Raw genomic sequence first — 17,209 nt, 5'->3', positions numbered from 1 at the left:
CAGGAGGAAAATCTATTACCCCGCGACCATTTTGTTAAGTGTTTGCTCCCCGTTGTGACCCTGCCACTTTATCTGTTGGTTTTTATTTTCTGAGTGCATGTTGCCCATATGTTACTCTAATATTTGCTATAATTCTTGAGCAATAGGGCTCGTATTTTAGTGAGCCGGATTAAAAAGAATGCACTTTAATAAAAAACTCGAGCAATACACTAATGGCTTGACATTGATGTATTTGCATAAAGAAGAATTATATGGGCTCGCTAGACACGACTTTTAACAAATGATCGAGGACGTTGTTATCGGGACGCGCTTGGGTGCCCAGACGCGGGTTGTCGCCGCGGGGCCAGCACCGGGCGCTCCCCACAGCGCCGGGCCGAAACCCCCGGGAGGCGCGGAGCCGAGCGGTGCGCTGCGGAGCTGCCTGCCCGTGCCGTTGTGGTACAGATAACTTTGTTCTCCGAAATCGTTTGCTGGAGCCGCCTCCGGGCGCGGGGTGCGGGTGCCGTGCGGGGGTGGGTGCGGGGTGCCCGCCGCTCCCTGCGGCAGCGCCGGCACCCGCTCCCCGGCAGATGTTTGCGTCTCTCCCGCAGACTCGTAACCGCTGTTCGAGACAACTGGTAAACGCTGCCAGAGACACGTATCCGCACAATACCTATCGTTGCGGGAGGTAAACGCGGAGCCGCAGTTAGGAGGGAGCTAACTTTTTAATCTGCGTGCCGCGGAGCGGGCTCTGAACGTGGGATGGCTCTGCCGGCGCCCGGCTGTCCCTGCCAGCGCCTCGGTGAGGGAAGACAGCTCGGGGGGGCCGGGTCCACCACCCGCGTTCCAAACCCAGGGCTCTCTGGGGTGCGGGACGACTCCTGTCCTGAGGGAAGGGGTGCCAAAAGCAAAGCCCCGAGGCGGCTGGCACGCGCGTAAAAAAAGTCTTGCACCAAACGACGTCGCGGCGGCAAACAGCGGGAGAGCTGGGGCGAGAACGGCGCGTGCTGGGTGCGGGAAGCGTCACAAATTAATGTCACTGAGGACTGGTGAACGATAACGAGATTTCGGGAACTCATGAAAGGCGAACGCGCGCGAGGGGAAGGGTGGGAGAGGCCAGCCCTCGCTGAAGAGTTCGGGGTGTCCCGAGATGGCTGTCGGTCCGGGGACCCCTCGGGCAAGGGTACAGGCATCGCCCCCCCTGCCGCCTCCGCTGCGGGCCCTGGGCGAGAGCTGCTGAGGGGGTGGGAGAGCCCAAGGCCTCGGGGCTGGGACGGCGCTGGTGCAGGGCCTGTCAGCGGCCGGGTGGCACTGACTTACGGGCTAGGCCCCCCCCGCACATGCCCCGAGGCGAGCGGCCCCTTCATTACCCTGCGGGGGGAGAGCCCTTCCTGCCTCCCTCGCGGCCGCCCCTGCCCCGTCTAACCCGCGTCCCCCGGGGCGAAGCCGGGGCTGCCGGCATCGGGATCCTGTGGCACAACAGCGTGGGTCCTTTCCGCGGCCGTATGTCCCGCATCCGTATGCGTGCGGCCCGCGGGCGGCAGCTGCCGGCCGGGAGCGGGGCACCGGGCGACGGGGCTGGCCCCTGGGTCTCCTTCTCCCTTCCCGTGCCTCCCCTCTCGCCCTTCCCTCCACCCCTCCTCGAAGCCCTCCGGTGCCGTCGGCCTTTGCGGGCCGTTTCTGCGAGCAAAACAAAGTTTCCTCCGCCCGCGATGGTGGTCGTTGGGGCCGGAGAGAGACAGCGGCGGGTTCGCGTTGCGAAGAAGCTCGGCAGGGCAGCGGCGTTGGGAAAGCAGGGAGGATGCTTTCGGTACCCTGGGATTGCACGGGCAGGAATTTCTCCGGCACACGGCAGGGACCGGGGCAGGGTAAACCCCGGAAGAGCCGCTTTTATGTCCCCCGAGCCTGGAAATCCCGCACACGCGAGCGGAAGGGAGCTGCGGTTTAAGCGCGAGGGCTCTGTCACATAAGGAAAGCCAAAAGCTGTTTGCGAAGGGAGCTGTCGGGGGCAGCCCGCGGTGGTCTCCCACCGCTCGGCCGAGGACCGCCCACCTCGCCGCGCGGCCGGCGCCTGCCGCTCCCCACGCGTGTGCGCGGCCGCTTACTCTCCGCGGAGGTTTCGGCCCGGGGCGGGGTGCGGCGCGGCTGCGGGAGAGCGGCTCTGCCGGCCCATCAGTCTCCACACACACGGTTCTGCGGGACTTCTTTAACGTCGTTATGCGTGGGTTCACACAGTCACGCAACAAACACCCGCGTGTTTGAAGGACGGCGCCGGAGCCGCGGCTGCTCTCGGCCGGGCCCCGTGCAAGGGGGGAGCTTCACGCCCCGCGAAGCCCGCCGGCGTTTTGTTTGCTAATCGTTCGCCGCGGTGTCCGTGGCAGCGGTCCCGAGGTCAGCTGCTGGATCTCCTCCTAAAAAATCCTCCCCCGGGCGAGAGGGTGCCTGCGCCTCTCCGCCGGGCCGGGTTTGGTGCCCAAAACGTGCCCCGAAGTGGGGGCCGCGACGAGCTCGTGTGAACAGCCTGCTCTTTTTCCCCGGCGCCCCGGACAAAACCAGCCCAACAGAGCGATCGGAGCCGGGCTTTTTCCCTTGCGGTTCCATGCTGCCGGTGCCAACTTCGGTCGGCGCCCGGCTGAGTCTCTGCGCAGAAGCAAATTAACTGGAAAAGCCTCCGCCGGTGCTACTGGAAAAGGGGAAGGGGTGCGCCGGGGCAGTAGGCACTCACGGCGGCCCGGTCATCTCCGCCCGGGCCGGGAGCGGGCAGACCCGGCCGCCGCGGCCCGGCCCGGCTCTGCTCCGCTCACGCCGGCCGGGCTCAGGCCGGCAGCGGCCGGGCCCCGCCGTGGCGGCCCGGGCCTCGCGGTCTGTTCATTTCTTTCCCATGGCCCCGCAAAACCCGCGGGGGAATCGTAACGGCGAGAGCCGGCAGGGCCGAGTCGGCACCTTGGAAACCGCCCGGCCTTTCCCTCCCTGCCTTTACAGGGCGCCGCGAAAGATATGGGGGGGTCGGTGGGTGACGGGCAGCCCCCGGCATCCCGGCCCGGGAGAGCCCGGGCAGCCGCGCCAAGGCAGCCGCGCCGCGCCGGGGCTCGCTCCCTCCTCCCGGCCCCGGCATTGTCTAAGCCGAAAGCGGAATAAAACAGCTTTGAACTCCCCCCCCCCCCTCCCCCCGTGTAGAAAATGATTCACAAATTTACAGAAGAATACTGATTTATTTATTTTTTCCTCCATAATAACTGGCCCTTTTCTCTCTCCTGTCAGCGCTTCTGTTTGCTCTGCTGCAGCCGTGAAAAAAAGCGCGATTGTTTCTGGCCTGTTTAGATATGGAAATGATCGCGTCTGGATAATGAGTTTCAATTTGAACCAGTTGTTTCAGTATTGGGTCTATCGGGTCTATTTACTCCAGACGCTTAGCCGGGTCTTATTTTGTTTGCCGTTTTCTTCTCGGAAAGCAGTTTCTTTCCCATAATGACGGTAACCCTCAGCCCTCGATAACAGCTTGTGCCACCCGCCGCTTAAAAAGTTCGTACAGGCTAATTTAGGCTGAGACGAACCGCTCCGGGGGCGGGGTGGAAACTCTGCCTGCCGCTCACGCGAGGACAGGCGCGGGTAGGAGCCGCCAGCCCCGTCTCCAGACAAGCCGCCGCTTATTTCATTTGTATCCTTCTTCCACCCCCGCAAGACAGTGGACAACTTGCATCGTCAAAAAAAAAAAACAGGCTAACAAACCCAAACAAAACAAAAAAAATTACTACTGAGATCGAACAAAAGATCCTGAAAATTATATTTTTTTTTTCTCCTCCTGCACCGTGGTCTCATTATTTAAATCTCTGATGAGATCAGATTATCTGTACACTTTAGTGAAGGCAGCAGACGTCTTTAAACTGGTTTAATTGATTTATCGGGGTTTTTTTAAACAGAAAGTGCATTACATTTAACTGGTCTTGCAAAGGTCTTTTCTTCTCTTTACAAATCAAATTATTTTTAATATAAATTAATAAATGTTAAGATGTTATATCACGATGTATCATCGTTATTAGCTTAAAAAAGAAAACAATTTACATTCTATAGTATTCCGTATGATACAAAAGAAAACACACTTTAAATTCAGTTACAGCAACTAAATGAATTTTATATTTCGACTGAGAGTGGTTGTGACAATTACCACCAGCTACTTCTTCAACGCGCGACTGATTGGAAACGGTGTAAGTGAAAGCAAACTCCGCACCTTCGCCCACTCCCCCCTCCCTCTGCACGACGACCACAACAGAAAGTGTTCCAAAAATACTAATAAATAGCACGCGGGGTGGCGGCAGCGTCGGCCCGAAGGAGGGGCCGCCGGCGGCAGCCACGGCGGGTTTCTCCGCGGCGGCCCCGCTGCCGCTGACTCGGGGCCCCGAGGGTGCACCCGGTGCCGCCCGCGGAGAGCGGGGGGGGGGGGGGGGGGGGGGAGCGGGCCGGGCGGCACCCCTGGGCCCCCGCTGTACAAAAGAAAAAAAAAACAAAAAAAAAAGGTATTTTACATTTTAAATATTCACAGTAAGGAACGCCTGCGGTCGCGGTGACTCACGGTTTATTTTAAAAGAGACGGCAACAGGCGGCCGCCGGGAGCGGGACCCGGGCCGGGGCAGCCCCCCGCCGCTCGCGACCCTACAATAACACGCGGCGCCGGGGCCCGCTCCGCCGCAGTCCTCTCTGCTCCCCCTCCTCCTCCTCCTCCCCCCTCTCCTGGGCGCGTAGAGTCTAGAAAAATAGATCTGTACATCTCCGAAGGCGGTGGGGCGCGGGCTAGGCGGAGGCCTCCCCCTCGGGGGGGTGCAGCAGCAGCCCGCCGCCCCCCGGCTTGTGTTTCTTCAGCAGCTGCGTGATCTTCTCGTCGTCCGAGTTGGGGTCCAGGGGCTTGTTGTAGTCGTCGTCCTCCTCCTCGTTCTCCGAGGCGCCCTTCAGCCGCTCCGTCTCCGAGTCCTGCTTCTTCTTCGCCGTCGCCATCTCTGCCGCGTGCTTCTTCCGCCACTTCGTCCGCCGGTTCTGGAACCAGACCTGCCCCCGCCGCCACCGGCACCACCGTCACCACTTTCACCGCCACCCGCCGCCGAGCAGACAGTTTCCCCGTCAACGAAAAACCGCGGAGAGCCGCGGCACCGCGCTCCCGGCGGCGGGACCACCCGTCCCGACACGGCTCTCGCCCAGCGCGGGCCGACAGCCGCCCCCGGCCCCCCGAGGTCCGCGGCAGGCCCGGGCCCCCCCCGCCCTCCTGCCCGGGGTGCGGGGAACACGCGTTTCGGGCTGGATCCTTCCCCTGCCCCACCAGAGGTATTTACTCTCCAGGCGGGCGCTCCCAGGGGAGGGAGTCGTTGTCGCTGCAGAGGCCGCAGCGATGTGTTCGCAGCCGTGGGGGCAGTGACAAAGGAGGGTCTCCAGCCTCAAAGCGCGAGCACTGCCGAGGGGCTCCTCCGGCCGAGCCCGCCCCGTGTCCCTGCGGCCGCGGAGCAAAGCCCTCCCCGCACGTCCCCTCAAGGTTCAGCCCGGTCTCCCAGATCCTCACGCCTCCGCGGTGCTCACAGCTCAGAGTTTAACCGAGAGCTTGGCGAGCGGGGTGCGCGGTCCCTGCCCAGAAGGGGCCGGGACTTTTTGTGCGGGGTGCGGGACAGAGCCGCTACGCTCCCCTCCCGCCCCCCCGCCGCGCCGCAGGGCGGCGGCCATCCCCGTGGCGTTCAGGGTGAACGCACCGGGCTACTTAGTCTTGCTTGTGTTTCAGTTGTTTTTTTAAATAAAATACGGTTTGAAATATCCTCCTCGGCCCCGCCAGCCAGGTAACGAAGGGCGAGTCGCCAGCAGCGGCCGGGGGATCCCTCGCTCCGCAGCATCCCCCGCCGCCCGGGACCGGCCCGCTTTCCGCGACGGGGCCCTTTTGTTCCCCGGTCCGAGCCGGGCGCGTTGCGTTCCCCGAGCCCCGCACCTCTCCGTGCGTGAGCCGCCCCTCTCACCTTCACTTGGCTCTCCGTCATCCCCAGCGAATAGGCCAGCCGGGCTCGCTCCGGGCCCGCCAGGTATTTCGTCTGCTCGAAAGTCTTTTCCAGAGCGAAAATCTGCTGGCCAGAAAAAGTGGGTCTGGTATGTTTTCTCTTTCCGTCCTTATCCAGCAAAATTGAGCCTTGATCTGGCGGGGGGGGAGAGAAAGGGAAGGCACGGACAGACACGTTAATCTACGGATATGGGAAAGTGCTTCGCTCGCAAGCGGCCCTGTGGGCCAGAGGGTTTCTCTCCGCGGGGCGGGGGGGGGGGGGGGAGGGGGGGATCGGGGGTCGGGTCTGCAACGAAACTGCTGCCTGGAGAACGCGGCGGCGCCAGCCTCCCGGCTCCCCCTCGTTATTTTTCCTTTAGGGATCGAATATCTGAGCGGGCAAACGATATCGTTTTCTAAAAAAGCCGCGGCCAGTGCAAGCGGGCCGTGACGGAGAGTTCTGGTCGGGGAAAGTTTGTGCGCGCCCCTGAAAGCGGCCCCAGCCCCGAAAGCCCCCCGCGAGGATGGTGGAAGCAGGCGGCAGCGCGGCCGCCTCCCGCCGAGAGGGCTCCGCTCGTCGCCGGCAGTCACCGACGTGTGACGGGGTTTCGCGCCGACCGAGGGGGAAGGGGTTAGAGAGCGAAGCGAACTTGAGACGGAAACACAAAAGCAAGCGGGGCAGAGCCAGCCGACTCGGCCACGGCAGGGCCCGGGAGGGTGTCGCCGCGGCGCCGGGGGCTCCCCACACCGGTCGCGGAGCCCGGCGGGGTCTTCCCGGGCCCGCTCCCCCCGCTGCCCCACGGCGCCAGGTACTCACGGGGGGCACAGGCAAGGCGGGCGTCCCTCCAGGGCGGGCTCTGCATCACCCCCGGCCAGAAGATGGGCGTCCGGCCGGGCAGCTCGGCCAGCGGCTTGGGGTAGCGCCCGGCGGCCACGGCGGCGGCGGCGGCGGCGGCGCCGGGGCTGAAGTAGAGCGCGGGCGGCGGTGGCGGCGGAGGGCTGAGGCTGCCGAAGCGGGGCAGCCCGGCCAGCAGCCCAGCGGGCGCGGCCGAAGAGGCGGAGGGTGCGGCCGAGGCGAGCGCGGCGCCCGGCAGGGGCATGGAGGGCCGGCTGAGGATGTCGTTGATGCCGTGCGGAGTGGCGGCCGAGAGCTGCGGCGCGGCCGAGCCCAGCGCCGAGAGCCCGCCCGGGGCGGCGGGCGCCTTGAGGCTGGGGGAGCCGAGCGGCGGCGAGGGAGAGGCGGAGGCGGGCGAGGCGGAGGCGGAGGAGGAGGAGGCGGTCCCGGCGGGCAGCGGGTACGCGGGGTACAGCGGCGCCTTCATCTCGGCCATGCTGTGCAGGGCGGCCAGCGGCGGGCTGCCCATCAGGAAGGCGCCCTGCCGCGGCGCGCCGTCCATCTGCCCCAGCGCCAGCATCCCCGCACCGCCACCGCCGGGCCGGGGCGGGGCGGGTGGGCCCGGCCGGCCCCTAGCGCCGCAGGGCCCCGGCGGCCGGCCCGGGGGTGCCGCCTGCACCGGCGCCGCGCATCCAGCCCACGGGGGCCGCCGCCGCCTCTAGCGGGGAGCTGCGCGCCCGAGCAGCGACCCCGCCGCCCCGCCGGGCATCGGGGCTGTGCCTCGGCGGCTGCTCCCGGAGGCGAGAGCGGTGCTGCTGCCGCCAGCGGGGGTGCCTATACGCGCGTCGATCGCCTCTCCCGGTGCCTGCGAGGACCCGGGGGGTCACAGTGGCCCGGGGGCCGCGCTGGCCGCCCCTGCCTCCGCCCCGGCGTCCCGCATCCTTCCCGGCGCTGTTCCAGCGGGCCGCGGCTGTCGGGGCTGCGGGCGCGGCTCGAATCGCTCTGCCGCGTCGCCCCGCTCCCTGCCTCCTTTAGCGGGGGCACGGCCGGCAGCGGGCGCGGCGGCGGCGGCGACGGCGGGCGGGGCGGTGGGCGGCCCTGCCCACCCACGGACGCGCCTGCCTTGCCGCCAACTTCGGTCTCGCCTTGCTCTCCTCTCCTTTGCTTTTCTTTTATTTCCTCTTCTTCTCTCTTCGCCTCTGCTTTTTCCTCTCCTTTTTCTTTCCCTCTTTCCTCTCCTTCTTCCTCTCCCTTTTCTCGTCGCTTTTTCCTTTCCTCTTTCACTTTTTTCTTTTTTCTTTTTCTTTTTCCTTTTTTCTTTTTATTTTTATTTTTATCTTCTTTTTTCTTTTTCTCTCTCCTTTTCTTTTTCCTTTTCTCTCTCCTTTTCTTTTTCCTTTTCTCTCTCCTTTTCTTTTTCTCTCTCCTTTTCTTTTTCCTTTTCTCTCTCCTTTTCTTTTTCCTTTTCTCTCTCCTTTTCTTTTTCTCTCTCCTTTTATTTTTCCTTTTCTCTCTCCTTTTCTTTTTCCTTTTCTCTCTCCTTTTCTTTTTCTCTGTACTTTTCTTTTACCTCGCCCCTCACATTTTATTTTTTCCTCTCTCTTTTTTCACATGTCTTTCTCTCTCTTTCTCTCTCTCTTTATTCATATCTAAAACTCTCTTTTCTCCTTCCTTCCCTCCCTCCCACCGTCTCTGTGCCCCGGGAACGACTCCAGAGAGTGGAGCCATTCGATTCCACTCCCCCCCGGGGCCTGCCCCGGCCGTCCCGGCCCTCTCCGCTCGCTTCTGGGCCCGCATGGGTGCTCTCTGTTCGTTGTGCCGAGCCCCCGGTCCCCCCGCCCGGCCACTGGCCAGTGCCGCACACCCGCGGCCCGCGGTGACCGAGCCCCCTCGGCACTCGGCCTCGGCGCCCAGGGTTCCTCGCGGCTCTCCCCGCCGCCGGAGGCTGGGAGGGAAGAATCCCCTGCGGCCCCTAAAGAGCGTTCCACGGAGACACCGGCAGTGCGAGATCACCCTAAACAATTTTTACTCTGCTGTCTGTGCCCGAGTGCGTGGAAAAAAGGACTGGTGTGGAATTTCGATTTTTTTTTTTTTTTTTTTTTTAATTACGGGTCTTAGATAAAGCAGAAGCACGTTGATCCTCGACCTGCGATGGTGCGTCCTTCTATTTCTTAACCCCTGTTGCTCAAAAGTGTTTCAGCTTGATTTATAAACCCGCCAAAAAATACACTTGGAGAAAGGGCGCTTAGGGCAGGATCTTGCACCGCCGTAACTTTTGCACAGCCACACAAACTGCGCCTCGAAGTTGTTCCCGTTTAAGTCTCCGGCTTTGATTTTTTTTTTTTTCCTTTTGTCCCTCGGTCGCTCCTCAAATATTCTAAAAGTAAACCCAAAAAAGTCCTTTCCCGCCGGTTTCGGTGGAGCCAGAGAGCGCTCGGCTGCGGCAGCCCCGCACCGCCAGCCCCGCAGAGAAAGTGACCGATTTGCATTTTAATAGGCAAGAGAAAAATACACCCAGGTCTGGAAGCGCAGAGGCCAGCGGGAGCGGCCCCGCCGAGCGGCCAGCCCCACGGGGAGCTGCTTTCCCTCCCGCCTGCGGAGGAGACGATGCGGGAGCCGGGGTCTGCACCCGCCTGCTGTGGCTCGGGCGGGGGCGGACAGGGCCGCCCCGCACCAGCCGCCTCCCCCCTCTCGGAGCACCCCGAGGGAGTTTTGCCCGGGGCGGCCCCCGGCAGCGGCTTCGGCTGCGGACCCGCGCCAGCGGCGGGGGGAGGCGGGGCCTGAGCCCGCAGGGAAGTCCCGGCTGACCCGCGCCAGGCGCCGCCGCCCGGGCCTGCGGCCCCGGCCCCGCTCCGCCCCGCTCGCTGCCCGCTGCCTGCCCAGCCGAAGCGGGATCTCTGGGTTTGTCCTCTCGGGAAAGCAGAACAAAACAGCCCCTCCGCACACACCGCCTCTCCTGCCCGCCTTCCGTAACGGACCGATGGCTTCTTGAGAACGGGCGCTTAGCTGGGGGCCGCCTCGTGCGACTTCTTTCCTAAAAAGAGCGTCACAGGTGAGATGGCGCCGGTGGGGCTCGCCCGTGCTTGAGAAACAGCTCGGCTTCAAAAGCAGCCGTCGACATCACCTCCTTTCTGTGACTTTAATAGCTGTCACCCAGAAATATTTAAAAATATTGGTATTTAGTTCCGTTTCCACCCCCAGTTTTTGTTTTCCCTAAGCACCGGCGCAGACGGGCACAGCTACTCAGGCGGCAGCCGGAGGCCGTGCTGCGTCGCTCGGCAGCGGGCGGGGGGCCACCGCGAGCAGCTCCCGCAGCAGCGGTGCCAACAGCACCCACCCCAGTAACAAACTTCCCCAGTGGGGTGGACAAGCCGCAGCCTGGAGACGCCGTGGCCAAACCGCTCCCTGAGCGCAGGCGGCCGCTGAACGGGTCCGCTGCGGCCGGGGGCTGCTCGTTAACACCCGGCTGCGTCTCACCCGCGCCGCCGGGTCTCACGGGGAGCACTTCACCGCCCTGCTGCGGAGAGAGCAGCTACCGGGCCAGACGGTGGCAGGGAGAGCCGCCGCCGGGGGAGCAGGAGCCAGCGGGCGGGCTGCGGGACGGGGCAGCGGAGGGCGGGGGGCAAAGCCACCAGAGACGAGCAGGGCCCGCGGAGACCCCGCTGAGCTTCGGGGAGGGAGCCGGCGGAGCCCCCGGAGGGCGGCGGGGGACCCTGGGTGGCTGGAGGGGGCGGCGGGCAGCGGCGCAGGGACGGCAGGAGAAAGGGGCTGAAGCTGCGGTGGAGACCCCGGTCGCACAGAGCCGAGGCAAAGGAGAGATGAGTTAAGAGGTGTACAGAAAGAGCGTGGTCAGAAAAAGCGGCAGCTATTCGTTTGCTCGCTCGAGGTGTAGGAAGTATGAGTGTTGGAGCCTCTGAAATTCACGTTGGCTGGAATGATCCCAGCATATCTGAAAGTGAAAAAAAAACCCGCCATGAGAACCCCTACAATTAAAAGGTCCAAAGTGCATTGGCACAGCAGGGTCCGACATTCTTCAAGCGGGTGAGACCAAGCCCCGAGCTGCAGCTTGCTGCACCGTGCCACGGGCCGTGCCCGCGACGGTGCCTCCAGGGGAGGGCTATGTCTGCCCTGCCCAGAGCCCTCTCAGCCCCCCCAGCAGTGGGGACAGATGCCAAGGACCCCACCTTGCCCAGCTGGCCCAGGAAGCCGGCGTGACGGGGAGAGGGGTCTGGCTGGCTGATGGCTGGGGAAGGAGGTGCAGGAACAGGGGCAGATCTGGTGCCCTCTGGTTTTTGGTGGTTTTTTTTTGTTTCCTTATGGGTGCTCATCACGAGGGAGGGGTGGTTCAGTGCTTGGCAATTTACTGTCAGCACAGGACAGCAGCTGCCCGTAGAAGGTCTGAGAGTGAGGGAATGAGGGTGGGACTACCTGAGGAAATACTGGAGAGAACCTAAATCAAGTAATCCCTTTATTTAGCAGATAAAATGCTTTGCTGTTACCGTATGTTCTTCATTGCAAGCAAGCAGTGGGTACACTTTCTTGAAGTGATAGGCAGGTATTTAGACCCGTTTTTTGTTGTAGCAGCACTGTAAAGCCACTGAATCATTTGTCGCCTGCCCTACATGGTGGAAAGGAACTGAGCCAGGAAATCCTAATGTTCTTCTGGGTGCTAATTCCAACTCTTAATCAAGATCTGATTACTAAAAAGGAAGAGAGAGCATAAAAACGCTATAAAGATTTAAAATTTTTCACTCTTGCCCATCATTCATGCTGCAAATGTGTCCATTATGGCATCCACTCTAGCAGGAAAATTGTGATGTTGTTGCAAGATTCCCTACAGTAGAGTTCCTGCCAATGATGATGAATGATCGTGGTCCATATGCTAGCTCTATACAGCTCTATAGTACCAGCGTGCTCTCATTCTCTTTCTGCTTCCTCAAAAACACTGAAGAACAGTAAAAGCTAATTAAAAATAGTTAATAGGTTAATCACACTCAGTCTTATATTTATCTAATGCAGAGCACTGATTCTTTAGTGATGTAGCTTTGAGGTGTTACCTCAAGCCAAGACAATGAATCAGACATTTAATGGAGATACGGAAACGGAAATTTCTTGTAAGGTTACAAAATCGCAAGCCAATGATACACTGAAATATAATAAAGTTATGATTAAAATTCCACGCATGAAATGCCATCCTCTGTGTCCTCTCTCACTAGGTGATAAACCGAGGCAAAGCTGGCCAGCAAATTTTTCAGGAGCCAGGCCTATGGATACATCTCACCTGCTTTTTTAGCATTCTTGTCCCAGAGTGTCTGCCTGTGGACCTCTGGTGACAGGCAAAGGCAGAGGCATCACTGCGCAGGCGACTCCACTGCAGACCCCATGGTTGCTCTTCAGGTGCCAAGGGCCACAAAATGCTGCCAGGGGCTGTACTGGAGACATCAACCTAGTAATGATATTGCTTTGCATTACTTATTTGGTCTGACCACACAGGAGTTGTTTCTGTGGGTGACAGCTTCCCCTTTCCTGCCGGTGGCGGATGCTGTGAACACTGCCTTCCCCACGGGCTTCCCCTCAGCTCTGAGGACACGCTCGTGTCACTTTGCTGCTCTAACGCTGCGGTCCCCACATCCTGGCCGAGCTTCCATTTCCATTTATGCTGAAGTATATCCAGAATAACTGGAAATGGAGGCTGAGACTGTAAGGAGACTGAGTGGAAACAGGACCTGGTCATTGACTCTTCAAAACAGCCGCAAGGACAAGGAAGGTGCTGCAGGCTGCTGCGAACAGTCATCTATCTGTTGCCACTTCAATATTTCTTTCGCTTTTCTTAAATGAGAAGTTCAAGTATTTTCTGCATCCTCAGTAAAGGAAAATGTTTTTCTCGTTTCTGGAGCATTGAAAGTATGTGACGCTGGAGCAGAGCAGTAGCTTCTACTTTTGATTTGTGACCGTTGGGCCAGCCTGACCCCTGCTGGGGGAAAGCCAGGAGGAGACGATTACAAGAGCAGAGCATCCGTCTGTCCCGGATCGATCCACAGGTTCGCCAGAGACCGTTCTCGGCGCAGTCCTGCTCTGAACCCCTCTTGCACCCCCCAGCCCGTGCCCTGCTCAGGCTCTGCCCTCGCTGCACGCTCCCCCCTTGGCAGTACAACCCTTACCTGAAGCTTGTCCAGCTTACAGCCCCGAAGACTGCCCACCGCTTCCATTGTCACGCTGTGGTCTGGGAGCCACGTATATCTATGTAATGTGGCTGCAGGAGCCTGCTGCAGGTGCACCCAGCGCTCCGCTGGCATCCTGGCTCCGAAGCCCCGCTAGCAGTAGCTGTGTGGCATTACTGAGTACCAAGTCTGCGTTTATCCTAACTGCACACAAGGGATTTCTCAACGTTGCCATGCTTGTCTGTTCCCATGTGGTGCTACCGAGAGCTGCAGCTGGCAGAGATGTGCCCGTGATTTGACATGCAATTCAGACAAGGTATTTCCCATGCAATTCAGACAAGGTATTTCCCTCTAGCCACCAGTCATTGTGGTAGGGATGGCCCCTCTTTCCACCGGAAATGGGAGCAGCAGCCCCAGGGACTGCTGTTGCCTCTGCCCACCTCAGTCCGAAGTGTGATTGCTTTTGAGTGGCCTGCTCTGTTTCCAGGTGGGCTTGGGGAACCCCACGAGGAGTGGGCACATGTGGCTGATCAGACGGAGGTGAGGAAACCATTTTAGAAACCTGTTGTATAACAGTCACGCTGAAATGTATGTGTTGTACAAGTATGTGTGTCGTAGGCCAGGTGTGTAACAGCAGGCACAAGGAGCACTGGTGCTCCGTTTCCCTCATTTATCTCTGCCTAAGGGCTGTGAAGGTTCCACCCTTTCAAAGTTACCTTCCTTTTTCTTTCTGCTGTGCACTGCTGCACAGAAATTTCCCGCTGTGCGGTGCATGTGCACACAGGGTGTGGATAAAGATGCCAATTTAGACCCAACAGAAGTTCACGCATTGTCACCTGGCCCTGGTCAGTCAGCCGAGCCACTCAAGCACAGGCAGGGCAACAAGTGTCCACACGGCTGCGGTGGTTGGGTCTGGGTCCAGGCACTATCCTGGCATTCGTGTGAGCACTTTCTTGATGTGGATAACCAGGTATGCTGTAAGTGCACACTAATGCCTGGCTTTACTTTGGTTTCACATTAACAGCAAAAGTGTATGGAAATTTAACTGGCATATCTGGAGCGTTTATGTAGTTTCTTTTACTCTGTGAGACAAGTATATGTGTGGTAGGGCCATCGCCGGCTATTGATCTTCAGGCAGCACCCCATGGAAATCAGCAAACAGTGCTTTGCTTAGAAATCGTTGGCAGAGGGTGGTCCAGTGTCAGGGAACGGGAAATCTTTAAATGGATGATCTAAATGAGGGTGGGAGGGAGAAAGTGGCAGCAGTAGTTATTATTATGTGCACATTTTTATGATTTTTAGAAAATCATATTTTAGCATTTTCCATCACATTGAAGGCTGACAGGGCTGCATTGATTAGTGGATTCGGACTAAATGATAGAGAAAATTACTGAGCGCGGTATACTTTGCAGCACGACGTTGTTTAAGAAAAGCCCTTGCTTGCTTCATGTCAGCTTCCGCGTAACAGCGCGTCGTGCGGGCTCCGTCAGCGGCGTACGGGCTCCGGGAGGGCCGCGGGGCCCGGGCGGGGCGCCCCTGGGGGTGGCGGGCGGGTTCCCGGGCGGCGGGCGCGCCGGCAGCTCCACCTAGCGAGGAGCGCTCCCCGCGGCTGCCCGCTCCGGCTGCCCGCTCCGGCTGCCTGCCGGCCGCCCAGCGCGGGAGACGTCCCGCAGGGCACGGCAGGTCCTCTCCGCTCTCCCCAGGGCCCGGCGGAGGGAAGCCCCCCTCTAGCCCCGCAGCGGCAAGGGCCGTCTCAAGCACCTGGCTCTCCTGGCCGAGCCTCCCAAAGAGCCAGGCTGGAAGAGGAAGGGCATGAGGAAGGAGGTGGAAGCTTGATGCTTTCAGCCCCTCTCTTACAGCCTGCTAAAAAGACCACCTCAGCTGGTCTACGGGGGTTTTACCTTAATAACGAGCTTTGTCTGAACTGCCTCCCCTAAGGCCTTTGCTTGTGAATCGTGGTAACACGCTCAGGTCACGCTGAGCTTCTCTTGCTCCAAGCCTCCTGCCTCACTTCTCTGAACCCGGGGGTGCTCAGCAAGGCCCTGCTGTCTTGGCCATGCTGGTCCCGGCCTGGCACAAGCCAGTGACAAGAAGGCAAGCAGCGGGTTAGTCTCGGTGTGTGGGCGAGTACTGAGGGGAGTCACTGCATGCTGCCCAGGCCAGCAGTGCAGCAGAACAGACCCAGTGCTCTCCTTCCCACCACCGTAAAACCTTACCGTGTAAGGTAAAACCTTTCTGCACAGAGGACAGCTGCTTTCTCTGAAACTGTGTTAGAACACAATAAGGGAATATACATAACTGTTTGTATAATCCTGAACGACGTGATGCTTCTGCCTGCCCCGTGCCAGCAGAAGGTGCTGTGCCATAAGGGAAGGGGCAAGAGCGTCTCTTCCTGGGTGGGGCCTGGGCTGCAGGCTGCACCATTGCTTTAGGTGTGCGTCATGGCTTTCCTTTGGATTTGCTGGAGCAGAGCATCTTGGTGGCTGAGGAGTAGGAGGGAGTTATTTCCCTTCCTCCCATCAATGCATGCCACTATTCAGCTCTGCAAACTCCAGGTCATCTTCCCAGCCCCAACAACAGCATGGGGTTTTGTTACAGGGGCCGCGAGCACTATGCCATGGAGAAATGAGTGGCACCGTTAGAGGTCTCGGGATGTGGTGAATTCTGCCAGGCTCAACCCCATTCTCCAGCGAAAGGACAAAGTGCCTTTCGTGACAGAGTCTGCCGGGCTGGCCCTGCAGCCGTAGGGAAGCGCAGGATGGGTGGACCTGCTCTCTGGAGGTGTGATGTGAAAGGCAGGGAGGATGCTGTGGAGCCTGGGAACTGCTGAGGGAAGCAGGAAGACTGTTGGTCAGATTTTTCTGTAATAAGCCATATCCTTAGGAAAGAATGGTTGTTCAGGGGTTTATTTTTTGCTTCTATTCACATTCATGCTTTCCTTCTCACCTGTCATAACCAGTGGTGTCAACAGAGGTCACGTTCTGCAGCTTGCATGAACTTCTGCTGGTACTGGGGACAGGGCAGCAGGGAATGCTTGGCTGCAGTAAGATACCCAGGGTTTTTGTCTCTTCTGTGTCCAGGTGTGTTCTTGATGCTTTGCTATTTTGAAATAATTTCTTCCAGTACTAGCTTTGGTTAGCAGTCATGGTGGCATGAAGGGTGCTGTTCAGAAAGCACCTTCTGAACACGTTGGCTGGCTGCAAGTGAGTCTTCTTGTACTGGCAAACAGGGAATTCCTTTAGTTTGCAATTGTATGAAAAAAAAAATGGATCAAAGAGTAAGGGAGCCTGAAGATACGGTTCTGGACTTATTTCTCCTGTTTTGGCTTTGCACTGCAGGCTTCAAGCAAACAGGCAGCCATCTGGCACAACAGTAGAAGCAGTAGAAAGCCACTTGCTGTGGTTGCTCTCCATTCCCATTTTGGCTCTTGCTCTCCCAGCAGTACCTGACTGAGGACTGGCCAGTTTGGTCAGAGCCACAGAGGGAGCTAAAAATGCTGAGAAGCAGAACTGATGCCTCTTTCGGGCAACTAGTACCCGATCCTTCTGGTGCTGCAGATCCCTCCTTCACCATGACCTCAGCCTGAGGCAGGCAGCCAGCTGAGAGGCTTGGGGGACAGGTAGTAGGCTGATTGACCCCAGCATCCTTAGCCCATTTAGCATATGGTGCATGTCTTTAGAAGAAGCTGTCTGTTCAGGATCAAGTGCTTTTCCAATAAATCTAGCACCTCCAGGTAAGAAAGAGAGGCACAAGAAGAACTTGCTGACAGCTGCCCCTGTGTGCGCTGGGGACTTGGGGAGAAGTAGGGTCAGGAACAGGAGTGCTGTGGCATACATCCATTCATCAAGATTTGCTAAGGGGCTTTCAACCACAATCCTGAAAACTTAAAAAAGAGAAGAGGCCTTGAATCTCCATTTTTTGTAGCTCACGTTTTCTTGGCTCTTTTTAGGTGAGGGGAAGACACTTGTCTCAACATGTAGCCCCTTAGTAAAGATCTCAGGGTCTCATGTAACACAGTCGCAGTCCACCGGGTTTGGAGAAAGATGGCAAAGATGCCAAAGGTACAACCAGGTAGTGATTTCTAGTGTGTTTTTATGACTACACCACTGGAAGATAACTCTCAGAGAATTCACCTAAGTGAATATGTATGTGGGAGCACGTTTGTAAAGCACAAGATGTACTCTGATCTGAAGACTACCACAACAAAATGGCAGCAAACCAGGACTTTAC

The 17,209-nt window shown here is 59.1% G+C and overlaps 1 protein-coding gene across 1 annotated transcript; it reads right to left on the bottom strand.

Annotated features, from left to right (window-relative positions):
- Window positions 1-4,439: 4,439 nt before the first annotated feature.
- On the bottom strand, window positions 4,440-7,398 carry NKX6-1 (NK6 homeobox 1). The gene is made up of 3 exons (XM_075422206.1): window positions 6,801-7,398; window positions 5,967-6,139; window positions 4,440-5,019 (listed from the first exon to the last, which is right to left on the bottom strand). The coding sequence occupies exons 1-3, from the start codon at window positions 7,396-7,398 to the stop codon at window positions 4,768-4,770; spliced, it is 1,023 nt and encodes a 340-aa protein (XP_075278321.1). The 3' UTR covers window positions 4,440-4,767.
- Window positions 7,399-17,209: the final 9,811 nt, after the last annotated feature.

This window comes from Opisthocomus hoazin, chromosome 5 (assembly GCF_030867145.1).
Source record: "Opisthocomus hoazin isolate bOpiHoa1 chromosome 5, bOpiHoa1.hap1, whole genome shotgun sequence".
In the NCBI taxonomy this organism is placed as follows: domain Eukaryota; kingdom Metazoa; phylum Chordata; class Aves; order Opisthocomiformes; family Opisthocomidae; genus Opisthocomus; species Opisthocomus hoazin.
Note: the sequence above shows the minus strand (reverse complement) of the source record. Positions and strands in the feature narration are given on the sequence as shown.